The 13,363-nt window shown below is 32.1% G+C and overlaps 2 protein-coding genes across 2 annotated transcripts; one reads left to right on the plus strand and one right to left on the minus strand.

Moving 5' to 3' along the window:
* The first annotated feature begins 495 nt into the window (after positions 1-495).
* Positions 496-9,936, plus strand: Exp (expansion). The gene is made up of 9 exons (XM_076308455.1): positions 496-767; positions 6,326-6,459; positions 7,119-7,276; positions 7,599-7,830; positions 8,053-8,251; positions 8,359-8,597; positions 8,767-8,857; positions 9,036-9,254; positions 9,429-9,936. The coding sequence occupies exons 2-9, from the start codon at positions 6,349-6,351 to the stop codon at positions 9,542-9,544; spliced, it is 1,365 nt and encodes a 454-aa protein (XP_076164570.1). The 5' UTR covers positions 496-767; positions 6,326-6,348; the 3' UTR covers positions 9,545-9,936.
* A 58-nt stretch (positions 9,937-9,994) lies between these two features.
* Positions 9,995-13,337, minus strand: LOC143145258 (protein SAAL1). Its single transcript, XM_076308456.1, has 6 exons — positions 13,037-13,337; positions 12,317-12,472; positions 11,437-11,698; positions 11,124-11,234; positions 10,645-11,001; positions 9,995-10,485 (listed from the first exon to the last, which is right to left on the minus strand). Exons 1-6 carry the CDS (start codon positions 13,199-13,201, stop codon positions 10,262-10,264), a joined length of 1,275 nt encoding a protein of 424 aa, XP_076164571.1. The 5' UTR covers positions 13,202-13,337; the 3' UTR covers positions 9,995-10,261.
* Between the last annotated feature and the right edge of the window lie 26 nt (positions 13,338-13,363).

Genomic DNA, 13,363 nt, shown 5'->3' on the forward strand with positions numbered 1-13,363 from the left:
AAATACATTTCATTTACAAGACAAAGATAAGAGAAGAATGGTGTTTATACATAATTTTTTACAACAAATTGGGAGTTTGGCAGATTGCAACGAAACTAATTATAAAATAAGTGCGTTCAGTTATGGATTAAAAAAGAAAACCAATAAGAGATGAAACAAGAAAATAGTTAAATGTTGCTTTAAAGCAACACTTCTTGTTTGCCATATATACCTGACTATAATCTAACATAGATTCATATTCATAATAAAGGCGCATCAGTTGTTTAATTAAGCAGAAAGTGCATTAATTTAACGTGGAACAATAAATTGGCGATCACACTTTGTTTGTGTAAAACGTTACTTATATCCACCACTTCCACTGTCCCAATTCTGACGTCAGGCCCATGCAGTTCAAAAAGGGTCCATGAGTGGCTTGTCATCGCGCATGCGTGATTTTGTCCTCGACTTCTTTCGAGGACGGCGCATGCGTTCACCAAGATGGCGGCTAGGTTCTCACTCTCCAGTGGGCAAGGCTCTTCCAAAGCTGCGCCATATTAAAAAACTCAGAAATATCTTATTAGTTTTTTGTTCTGTCAAAAGATTTTAATTTATATTGAAAAACTGTTCATCTTTTCCCGTTCATTTTATTAAGGTGAAGTTGATGGACTGCGCGCGTGAATTCGACGGTTTCAGGAAGTGAATTATGGGTAACGGAGAAGACGCGAGTGCCTTTGACGTTTGCGAACCATATTGAAAGGCATTTGGAGAAGTTTCGTTGTCAAAGAGAGGTATGCTGATTAACAAAATAAAAAGATACATTTTTGTAAAACTTTAAGAGACGTTTTTAATTTTGTCATAGCTAGTACTTATATATTATGAATCATTGTTGTGCGCTATCGTCTCAGTGATTTGAATGCTGGTGGCACAAATGGTATTTCATTTTTCTGTAGTCAACTATAAAAATTAAAATTACGAGCGAAACATTTTGCTACATTGTAATCATTAAAAATTGAAAATTAATTTTAATGGCTTAAAATTATAATAATCAGAATTTGAGAGCCGTTTAGAGATTTTAAAATAGTTAAAAGGTGTATGAAATTGTATAACATATGGGATTGGTCGATTGACATATGCGGATGTCTTCAACGTTCCAAAGATATTTTTCGAAGAAAAGTTTTCTTTTTAGTATTTTACGAAGACAAAATAGAATGATTACAAGTTGGAATAAATTCATTATATAATTCGTGAAAATTGAACATTTCTCGTAACGTTGCATCAGTACGTTAAGAATTCGTAAATGTCAAACATTATATTGAAGTAATAAAGGCAAAGAAGAAATAAAATGTTACGATAATTTTTAGTTCTCTAACAAAAATAATATTTCATAAGTGTAATTTGAAAATAATCTTCGTTTGGAGGTTTTAGATTGTTCAGCCATTAACGAAAGTGAAAGTGCGCTTAGTATCACAGGGATATTTTTATTCTGATAGTAATAATACCTCTGATAACAGCGCCGATAATAGAAAAATAATTTATATAATAACTGAAAGGTATATAATAAAGATTAAATTCATTAACGTTACAATAAATTCTTTTAAATATTATTTAAATTTTAAATTATTTAATGACAATGTACATTTTTGTACGGCCTGCCGTGTTATTTAAATTGTTGCAAAATAATACCTATTTTTAAAGATGCACTATTTATTATAAAATATAATTAATCAACATGCATTAACATTGTCTAAAATTGTTTATGAGAATTTATTACATTTATGGATTTAAGCAAAACTATACAGAAAACAAATATTTACTTTAGTTACAATACTACGTTTAAAACTGCTTAATTTAAGTAAACCGAGTATACTGGTGATTTGAATGCCGTTCAGGTAGTGTCGTTTCAATAAATTGTATAATAACGGAGTTCTAGGCAGCATTTGCCCTTGTATTTAGTCGTTTTGAATCGAGAATATTAATCCGAATATTTTAGTTTAAAACTCGTTCGATTCTAATGAGTACAAAAACATTAATACGCTTACAGAAATAACATATGGAATCAACATATCAGCTTTTCTCTCTAGATTTTCTTTCTTTCAAATTTCAAGTGTTTTTCATTTTCGTGTCGCAATTGTTTCATAAAATAGTATTTCTTTGATTCTTTCTCGTTTAAACGGATATTTAAAATTCCGTATTTTATACAACAATTAATGACTTCCTTTTCTCGGCGTGTCTACGTGTTAAATGCTTTATATTTATGCGTGAATATCTATTGCAACGAAAGAACACGTACAATTTTTCAATAAAAATTCATCGCAAGTTTTGCAAGCTTTCATGATATTTAGTTTGATATTGTTGCGAATTCTGTGCTATAGATTTTATTCACAACAGGAGACTTCAATGCCAGTAATCCACACAAGCGATGTCATAAGGGTATACATACTTAGTTATTTAACCGTGTGCGTTCAAGTTACTCGAATACTCTGAACATAATATTTGTCTAATAGCTCGAGTAACTTTAAAAAGTTCGAGTGACTTCATTAATTGAATAAACTACACGAATTTTTCCAGTAATGAGCTTTTATTATGAATCCAGTTTTCGTTGCTCGTGAAATTCTTTATACAGTCTGTATTGTGTCTCGAGTTACTCGAGATTTTTCGTATTATCTGAATTTTTGTTCGGGTCGTACAAGTGATCGAGCTACTCGAAACATTCGAGTAATGGAACAGCTCTCACGTGCATGCGTATTCGAGCTGCGAGACGCGTATGAACTTAAAGGGACGAACATTTATATTCGATTCACGCGTGGTATACAGCACGGGTATTCGTTCCTTTAAGCAGCGCGGAAAACCCGACACTGGCCGATACATTCTAAAAATGCTTCGAAATCTCTCGCGAGTCGAGACGCAAGCTCTGAGACGTTGCGGCTGCATAGTCGCTACACGCGCGACTAAAATATGTATTTCCTCGCAATGCTATGGGAGTTTATAAATACTTCAAACGAATATATTTATCGTGTCCTATATCCCATGCATCGCAGTAAGAATCTCAAATATTTCGTAAACGACAAGGCCTCACCTAATCCAATGGAATATGTAGTTTCTTTCTCGACGATTATTTGGAAAGTGATCTTTCGATAATAACGATAATGATTGGAAAATAATTTACTGCTAGTACACAAGTTACACGATATAGCGAAAATGTCAGAGAGAACGATTCGGTGTAACGAATCGAGAAACGACTGTTAAACAAAAAATCATCTCTGGTTAATGAAAAACGTTTATGCGGACTCGAAGTGTATATGTTACAAAAACGAATTTTGTGTTTTGAGATGTACGACAGGTAACTACTGTAGTATTTCAAAATACAACATTCGTTTCGTCGTGTCCCTCGTTAAATTAGACGAAATTATGGAGAGTGCTGCGACTACGTCGAAATCCTTCGATTTATTAGATATACGTTCAACTTAAACGATAATTTACGAAAATTACAATCAAACGTAACGCGTTTTGAGGATTTCAAATTAGCGACGACGTCATATGTAGTAACTTCTGATTTTTTTACGACACGAGACATATTAAACGTTTGTAAGCATCGGATTTTTCTAGATTTTTAGGGACAACATCTTCTTTCATAGAGTATGTCGATGCAAAGAGAAATTGAAAAAAGTGGCCCGTAGTAATACGACATTGAACTTCGCAATGTATGTTAGAAACGATGTCCGCTTACGTTGCGTGGATTTCTCATTGGATTAATGAATGAGTTGTTGTGTATACCTATGAGTGTTTAATTGCATTCCAAGGATTGACAGTAAAATGAGCGTTTCTTAAAATATCGAAACATTGCTGCAAACAGCATTATTTAATGTACGCGGTCCACAACTACTGGAGGAGTTGTCTAAGGGTATTTAAATCGAGTAATCGTCTCGAATCTCTTTACTCTTTTAGTTACTTGTACCAGTAATTAGGTTCAAGGTTTTATTATCACGGATCATTGAATTCCTCTTTTGCATCGATTATAAAATCATTCGAATAAAGATATCTACCATGTTCGGTTCAGACGGTTCAAGGAGATTCGAAATGAAACGGACCAATTATATACAAAATAATGAAAGTCTCGGTCTGCAGGATTCGAATCTCGGTCTTCCGGGATCTAATCCGGGTTGCTTGTATCTCGACCATTGTGGTGATTAAAAAACATTTCGATGTCTAGCGAAGCCGAAGAGGGCCGTAAATAATTGAAACGTTAATATTTAAATGCGATTTTCAGCTTCGGTATCGCCTATAACTTGTCTTCTTCTTCAGCGTAACGTGTAATATTACAATATCACAAAAATTTGGTTAATATTATAATTATTAGTCGTTTCAATTCTATCATCATTTTTGTAATATCATAAGAAACAACACTTCTTTGCTTTGGCAAATAAAATACGTCTATCGAGTGATTCGGTATCTGTGATACCATACGAGGTGTCGATTAGAACAGCTTTCGTAGATATCAAAGTACAATTATGGTAATCATTTATGCTCGTTCTATGTACGACGAACGATGTGAGACGAATTGTGACTCGTATCGTCAAAATCGGAAGCCGGTTCTAATTTCCATATAGGGTTAATATTTCCTCGAATCTCGGTCAAATATTTTTTATTCGGTTTAATGATCGTCGCGAGTCTCGCATGTTCCGAACCAATATTTGTCAACAACCTCGAAAGTGATTTATATCGAAGAAAAATTATCGAGCGTATCTAAGGCGAGCACGATGGAAAAAGGGATTTGATTCCGCATAGAATTTCCCTGAAACTCTTGGCTTTCACTTCTCTCCGAAGAATGCGAAGGCTGAGTGCCGGCAGAGCCGTACCAACTGCCCCCTTCACCAGCTGCAATACGTTTAGAAAATTTTTAAGAACCGAGCCGCTCTTGCGGGGCGTCTTTTCCTCTCCCTACGGTATTCCCAGTAGGTGAGACACGTAACGCTTCTTCAAATGGCGAATTATAATTGCCGTAACATTCCGATTTCCTAAATGTAGACGGATCCAGATGACTCAAAAGTGAAAGACATTTTTCAAATTGCGCGTGTAACTCCATGTTTGTGTATACAGTTACTCGCAAACACTGCTAACCGTAAGTCATCGGATACTCGCTTATCCGGTTTTGAAAACAGCGAATTAAGATTAACAAGTACAATTTTTCTTATTACTTTATTTTCTTACATTTACTCGTTTCGAGTTATCATTTTAACGTGTCCGTTGAAATTACTCATCAAAGTAATTCATAATGCGTATAAATAAATATGCGATAAGTAAGATTTACGCGCGAGTGAATTCCCGAAAGAGAACTTGTCTAAAATTATCGAACAACATCGCGGGTATAACATTAGTCCAGAAATTCATCAATTTATCAATCTTTTTATGAAATACTTAACGTACGATTTGATTTACGTTCCTTTTATGATGTAACAAATTGATAAATGACAGTTTTGTTCCATAATTTACATAACGCGGATTCGTCGGTCTTATTCTACAATTACTGACTCTTCTGCAACTATAGCACTTGACTGTCTGTCGATTGAAGTAAGAAATATTTTAGAAAAAGTAATATTTATTAAGTTCATCCGAAGAAAAAGAAAAACATCGACAAATACGTATTACAGTGTCACAAAAACTATATAAAGTGTCACAGGTATATTGAAATCTATGAAAATTATATTTTTCCATGTATATATATTTATATTTAATCGGTCTTCCGTCGTAAATATAAACATTTTTACTTTGGCTTTTCGTACTGTGTTAGCTGGGCATAATGTAGTGAGAAATGTAACGAATTCGTCGCGTAACCAATTAATTATAATCTTGTATAGTAATAGTTTTAGAGTCTTACTTGTTAGTTTAATATTAGTTGCGTTCAGTAGAAAGTGACGATTTGCAAGATATCAAAACAAGTATTCATCGTTGTTGATTATTTGGTTTTCAATGTACCTTTTATAATTTGCGTAATCGTAGTGAATGTAAAGTTAACATTTCGAATGGTGTTTATTTAAAACGAGATACACAAGTATATGGCCAATGGCGCGCATTATGTTGCAGAAATGTTGCTCGGTGAAAGTATCGGCAGTTTATGTTTATCATAAAAATGAAATTATTACTCGATAGTCTTCGTTACGCAACGACAGTAACTTTCGATCAAAAATACATAAAATTCTACTGCTGCGTCGTTGATCATTAATTACGATTGTGTTTGAAAATAATATTCATTATCGTTGTAAAGTTGTAAAAACGTTATGCATCGTGATACAACTATGTAAATCTTAAAAAGTGTTTGAGGATTACAAAGAATATTTATTTCGTTCAGATTGAGCGTCTTCCGGTAAAAAAATGGTATCGAGGCGGAAGATCTTGTCTCGATCGAGGGACAATCTCGTCGAATCACAATACGAGGATCAAGATGAAGAGGACGTGTGGTACAATCTCGATAAACTTCACAAGGTGAGCATTTGAAATTCTCAAGATTTTAATTACAGGTATGGACAATTTCACGAGATATTAAATCAACGTAAACGTGTTCCATTATCGAACATGGAACGAAATAATTGTTTAAAATCAACTAGTAAAAAAAATTTGTCTAGTGTATGGATTATCGAGAAATGTATATTCTGTTTTTGAGCCATCCTATTGCGTATTTAAATTGTTATCTAAATAATGTTTTAACTACTACAAATCAGTATTTATTACTAATACTAATAAAAGTGAATCAAGTGAACTATCTTCAGTAACTTTTCTACGTAAATACATTTTACGATTTGTTTTAAATTGTCTTTAGAGGTGCAATATCAAAATTGTTGTTCACGTGTTTCAACAAATTTTTAACCATACCGATAGAAATTGGTATATGTATTTTCTAATTTAACCGTTAGTCGCATCAAGCTTGCTAAGTTATACTTTGGTCTAATAAAATTCTAACATTAAATGCAACGACCTGAAAAACGACCTTCTTGCGTCGCTAAATAAATTCACGAGTTTATATTCGTTAAAATTACCGATCAATTTGCTGATACTAAAGAGTATGAAATGTAAAAAAATAACAATCGATCGATTTTGGCGCAGCATTTAATAATGATGGTATATTGTTGCTGTTTTTGTCACAGGATCACATTCAAGAAGTGCTGGACAAATGGAATCAGATAGACGATGAAATTTGGGCCAAGGTGATTGTTTTCGAAAGGAATCGAAGGGTGGCAAAAGCATACGCCAGGGCACCGGTTCTCACAATTAACGGTTCCAATGATGGATTCGATGGTTTCAGGTAAAACGAATACAATAATTTACATATATTAATTTACAAAAATGACTATGAATTTTCTTACTATCGTGAACGTTATTATAGAAGGAATTTTGGCTGAGTGGTCCACTCTCAAAAAAAAAAAGTACAACCAAATGTGTACATATTTCTACTTCAGTATATTAATTTTTTTATTTACGTTTTTTTTCTTCCTCTTCTCTCTTTACTTATCCGGTACTACACTTTTCAATATATACAATCTTGATACAATGAAAGCCTATTGTTATTGTTGTCGCTGCAAAGAAAAAATTAAATTTTGAAAATTGTTGTCGTTTACAAAATGCAGGATAGGATTGTGCGGTTTTGAAAATCCGATGAGAGATGCGAAAACGGAGGAGGCTAAGAAGCACATAAACCAAGGTGTAAAAATTAAGATGGACGAGCAAGGGAATATACTAATAAAAAGGTTGTGTAAAAATAACGTTTACATAAAGCCAACGAGTCAGGAAGACAACGCAATTGGAGCAGAAATCGCACGGAATTCTCAAGGAGCGTTAGAACACGAGAAGCCAGGGAAAGTAAGTGTTTCGCGTCTCACTCCGCTTCTGTTTGTGTGCTATTTTTTGTTCTTTTCTTTTTTTTTTTTGTGTTCCTCTTACCAAATAATCTATGCCGCAAACCTAGTATATTTCCTGTATCGAAATTCAAAGAACAATTATATGTTATCCGCGCGACTATTGTCACTGTATCGTGAATCTGTTATTATTTCTATCGTTCTCATTTATCGTCATAATTCTCAGGTGTTCGATATGAACAAATTTCAAACAAATCTTTCCCGAGAAACACGAAGAGCCTACCCAGACAGAAGAAGACTAGAAATGCAATGTTTGAGCGCGATTGTTTTCGTCAGAACCGAAGCAGATCTTCTTCAGTGTCCTGTTTGGGTTCTCATTGTAAATGTCGTTGGTCTGGATATGTTGAAATCCAAGTTACCACCAGGTGCAGTACCAAGACAATATTCTATGTTCGAATAATATTTCACTCAACACTGTACATTTGCATTAAGATGTGTACAAGTTTGTTCGTGTTTTGATGAATAACATTAGTTTTAGCGCTGCAAAGGCCGGTGGACATTAAGAATCGACCTAGGATACCGATTCCCGACGAAGATCCTTACAGCGTGGCAGGAGTTTCGTCTTCCATCGGAGTTTCTGAGGCCTTCCAGCAAGATCGAGACTCTCGAGAACAGATCTATGCTCAATCGACGAGCTGTAGACAAAGAAGAGCGGAGAGACCACCGAAATTACCACCGAGGGAGAATCTCTACGGCCACGATATACCTAAAGTGCTTATTTCATTCTTTACATTTTTATTCGCATTTTTGAACGAACTTTACTTTCTTCCGACTGAGATATACACTGTTCGATTCCATCAATGAAGTTAAATGAAAGAAAATATTGTAATGGAGATACCAAGCATAGAAGTAGAATAACATTTTCATTCTGCCATTATAGCCCGATTATGACGACATAGAAGATGACTATGCCAGGAAACCTGTCATAACAAACGAAGAGAAAAGAAGAAACGACGATAAAAAAAAATACGGTAAATATGTAAATTTATAATCTTTTTCTTTGGGAAAAGATAAATTACGTGTCTTAATCGATTAAATAATCGGAATTTGTTTGTCGATTCCTAAATGAATGATTTCACTGTACATAACGAGTACACATGCATACCGTATCACGTATGGTGTAAAAAGTATAATTTTTTGCTTTTATAGACGATCCGTATTATTGCGGATTACGAGCTCGTGTTCCTAACTTCGTGAAAATGGCGAAAAATAGCAAGGTCTCGTCGAGAGGATACGCAAAACCTCCCCAAGTACCTACATACGCTGCTACAGGATATGCTAGCAGCCAATCTTCTCAAATTTACGGCCATTTACCAGGGAATCGACCCCCGATTATGTATCATGCGAGAAGCTTCGAAAGTGGACTTGGTACTACGACATCTTACTTTCGCTAAAATTGAAATAAGACCAAGACTTGATCGTTAATTACCGGCTAGTGCATTTAAACATTCGAACGATGCCAATGTTGCTATATGAGCTTGACATTGTTTGCTTAACAGCAGTAATAATGCAACAATGCAATTCTTATTTTATTGGTTACAGACTCGGATGGTAGAAACGAGTCACCGTATAATCATATATACGGAAGGTTTCCGTTACCGACTAGAGGTGTACTTCCTCCTGCGCCTAGGGCAATGTACATCGGAGAATGGGATTAAAAACAAAGAGAGTTAACCAGAAGGAAGTTAGCGTATAAAAGAACGAACAACAGAACGTTCGATTGGCGAAAGAAAAAAAGCTACTACACCAGATGTAGCTTCTACCGATGATCATATAACAGAGGATAAGAAGATATAATGGAATTTAAAGAACAAATAGAAATCACTCATACATCAGAAGAAGAAGAGGATGTGCTAGGATCAAAAGTAAAATGCAATGAAGACTATGCGTAAGAAGGTAATAAGTAAGAGCAGAAAGAACTAAAACAAGAGAGCAGAAGAAATAGAAAAAGGGAGAACTAATCTTCCGTTTGTACCTATAAACTGTATATTGTTAATGTACTACATAAAATACACAAATTTTTATTGCAATAAAATTGTAGAACAATGTATATTCTTATTTATGAACCTTTGGGGAAGTAAGTAGATAAATTTTATAATTATAACTAGTCAAAAATATATTATAATATAAATGAAGAATACAGAGATAAGAAGGCAATACAGAATTTGTATAAAATGTATCATAAATTGTAAAACATGTCAAGATTTGTACATAATATTAAGAAAATACTTTCGTATAATGATAAAAAGATATTTTTAACTATTTCAAAGTAATTAAAAAATTCGATTATTGACCTTTTTATTAAAGGCGATATCAAAAATTTATTTCTTCCATTAATTTAACAATTTTTTTTATTACTTCACTCGAATTTTTTTCTATTCATTAGACAATGCACCTATTACACTATTGATTTTGTCTCCAGGAGTTTTCGCTTTTAACAAATTTATTGCATGATCTACAATTGCCTTTTCATTTGTTTTCAAAATTTGTATAATCTCCTCTGTTGTAGAAACTTTTGCTATCTCGACCCAATATCCCTCAAGATACTTTAATAATTCTTCCATTGTTTCTTCAGAATCCTCTTCTTCTTCTTTCATTGCTGAAAACGTCCATAAAATTTATGTAAATGTATTACTACTAAAATAACAATTTATAACTTTTAATAGAAGAAAAACTAAATTACGTTTAATATATATTCAGAGCTTTTGTATTTAAATACATAAGAAAACGAGAAAATTTGCGATATAAAATTATTTACCTGTGTTAATGTTGAAAATAATTTTCAGAATTGTCTCATTTATATCTACTGTAGAATCTGCCCTTAAAAATCCTTTCCATCGGAAATCGAGTATCATTTCCGCACACCTGTGAATACAGGAAGCTTTAGTTTCGTCTAAAGGATGAAGATTCCATGAATTACTAAAATGTCCCAGAATTCTTCGTGGAATTTCTATTGTTCGAGCAAGATTGTCATCTTGCAAAATTTCTTGATGAATTTGGTGTCCTTTTCGAAGATTAGAGAATAATTCTAACCAGTCTTCGAGATATTTTAATGTGGGAGTAGAATAGGAAGCCTCATCTTGTGGAAGAACTTCTTCAAAAGATTCCAACATTCCTGTAAATTTTCATTTATTTATTTAAGAATTGAATAAAATTAATTAAAAGTTAATTCATTTTTTTTTTTCATAAAAAATAATTAAATACCATTTTTTCAGAAAATATGTTATAAGTTTATACCTGGAAGAAAATTAGACGATTCAAAAAGTTCATCCAGTAGGGTTTTTCCTATTGGAAGATCAATTTCTGCTGAAGAACGTAGAAAACTTGTTGTTGCAATTAAAAGTTCTTCTGTAATTACCAATTTAATCATCAATGAACATAAAATTGTATTATATTTAATTTTAATTACAATTACTTTCTTACATAATTATTATTAATATTATTGCTCTGATTATATAAGTTATATATGTTAGATATAATTAGTAGATATGTAAAATTTGACAAGATATTAGACAAAATTAATTAATCCTTAAATAAAAGTGATCCTTACCATTTGTAGAACTTTTCAAGATAAAAGGAACTACTTCTCTTAAATAAGTGGAATTTCTTAAATTAACTCGCCACATTGATTCTGGATCATTTTGAATATTCCAAAGTGCAGAACGTAAAAGTCGAAGAATTTGTACCAATGTACCACTATCTTCAGAAAAAAGATGACGAAGGATTGTTTCAAGAAGATCTTCTTTTGTTCCTAATATTTCGAGTACTGCTGGTTCACATGTCATATTTCCAATTATTCCCAAAATTATTTCCTACAGATAATATGAATTATTAACGGTGGTGAGGAAAATGAGTAGAAAATAATTTTAATGCACAATCTTTGGAAGAAATTATATGAAATTCATGGAAGCAAAAAAAATTATTTTAGAAACTTAAAAACTTCAGAGATTTATTTCATTAATGTGAAAAAACTTACTGTTGTTTCTTATTATACAATTTTACATGTAGTGGAATAAAACAAACAATGCACAAAATTTGAAATAACAGGGAAAACCAAAAATTTAAAACAACATAATTTAAAGTCAAAAATTAAGTACATTTTACAATGTTTATAATTTTGTAAGACAATTATAATTTCCAATTTCTTTTTTTGTGTCAGTTTAACCTTTGAGAATGAAATTATAAGCACTTTTGATAGATAGTATCAATAAAATCTATGTATAATTTAAATTAGTCTTATTTGTTTACCTAACAATGAAAAAATATGAAAGATTCAATAAGTAGAAGTACTTTGTAGAATTAAGAATGCTACATATTTTTAATTTTAAAATAGTTTTAAAATTATGGAACTAAGGCAATATTTTGTGAACCTTTTTTGAATAAATAAAGTACAGTTTTTAGAAATAATGTAATCTTAAAACAAATCATACCGTTAAGCTTGAGTCTTCGGAAGAGTTCAAAGCAAACTCGGCAATTTCAAAAAAGTCATTATCTACAAGAAATTTAACAATGTCCTTTTCTGTGGTTATATCCCATAAAGTGCACAGATCATATACCAGTTTTTCATTGCAGCCATCTTCGTGTACCTTCAAAATATTTAAATTATTTAATTGTTAAACAATTCATGATAATACTTGTAGAAAGACTTGTAAGAAGATAAAACCAATAATTAACAATGATAGTTCAAACAAGCATACTCAATTATATCATTTATTGAATAAAACCAAGAACTAAGGTCGAAATATATAAATAATATACACGAGTATATTTGTTTTGACTATCGTTGTTAATTATTGATTTCATTCATGTGTATTAATTTGAATTATTTTAATGTCTAATGCAAATTTAAATTGATTAATATAACAAAATATATTTTAATTCATTGTAGATATATTTTCAATTATTACATTACATATTAGAAATATAACTTTATGAAAGTATTAGAGTTAATGATATTTATTTTAGACAATTTCATAATATCTATTTTGTAATTTGATACTGTAATACAAGTACTAGATGCAATTACAAAGAATATAGTAGGAGAAACTTGCAAATACGTAATCTATATTAAAATTTAGTGAAAAACATTAAAAATTTATATAAATTTAGAAATCATCTAATTTAAATCTAATTAAGGTTTTAATATTTACTTTTGATATCGAAAGCAACGTATTAATTATCCATTTGCCACTGTAGAGAGTGCTTCCCACAGTGTCTCCTTTTAGCTTTGCAATTTCATTTTCTCCAACATCCTGAGCTTCTAAAACCAAGTTTGGTTCCACCTTGTCATTCTCGGTCTCCTGAACTTCACTCATATTTTCTATTTATGTGAACACTAGTTTTTCTAAAGCTGTTTCTTATGAATTATAACTAATTTTATACAATAACTTTTTTAAATGATTTGGCATGAACGGTAAGTGCATTTACAGAAATAGTATCTTTCGAACTTGGCACAGCTGATTAATGTAAACGAAGAT

This window comes from Ptiloglossa arizonensis, chromosome 4 (genome assembly GCF_051014685.1).
Source record: "Ptiloglossa arizonensis isolate GNS036 chromosome 4, iyPtiAriz1_principal, whole genome shotgun sequence".
Taxonomy (NCBI): domain Eukaryota; kingdom Metazoa; phylum Arthropoda; class Insecta; order Hymenoptera; family Colletidae; genus Ptiloglossa; species Ptiloglossa arizonensis.

Coding starts and splice junctions, on each gene's coding strand:
- LOC143145258 (XM_076308456.1), bottom strand. CDS start 13,201: ATGAGTGAAGTTCAGGAGACCGAGAATGACAAGGTGGAACCAAACTTG. Junction 11,235..11,436: donor CTTGAAAAGTTCTACAAATG/GTAAGGATCACT, acceptor TGGTAATTACAG/AAGAACTTTTAATTGCAACA. Junction 10,486..10,644: donor TATTTTCAACATTAACACAG/GTAAATAATTTT, acceptor GGACGTTTTCAG/CAATGAAAGAAGAAGAAGAG.
- Exp (XM_076308455.1), top strand. CDS start 6,349: ATGGTATCGAGGCGGAAGATCTTGTCTCGATCGAGGGACAATCTCGTC. Junction 6,460..7,118: donor ATCTCGATAAACTTCACAAG/GTGAGCATTTGA, acceptor TTTTTGTCACAG/GATCACATTCAAGAAGTGCT. Junction 7,831..8,052: donor AACACGAGAAGCCAGGGAAA/GTAAGTGTTTCG, acceptor CATAATTCTCAG/GTGTTCGATATGAACAAATT.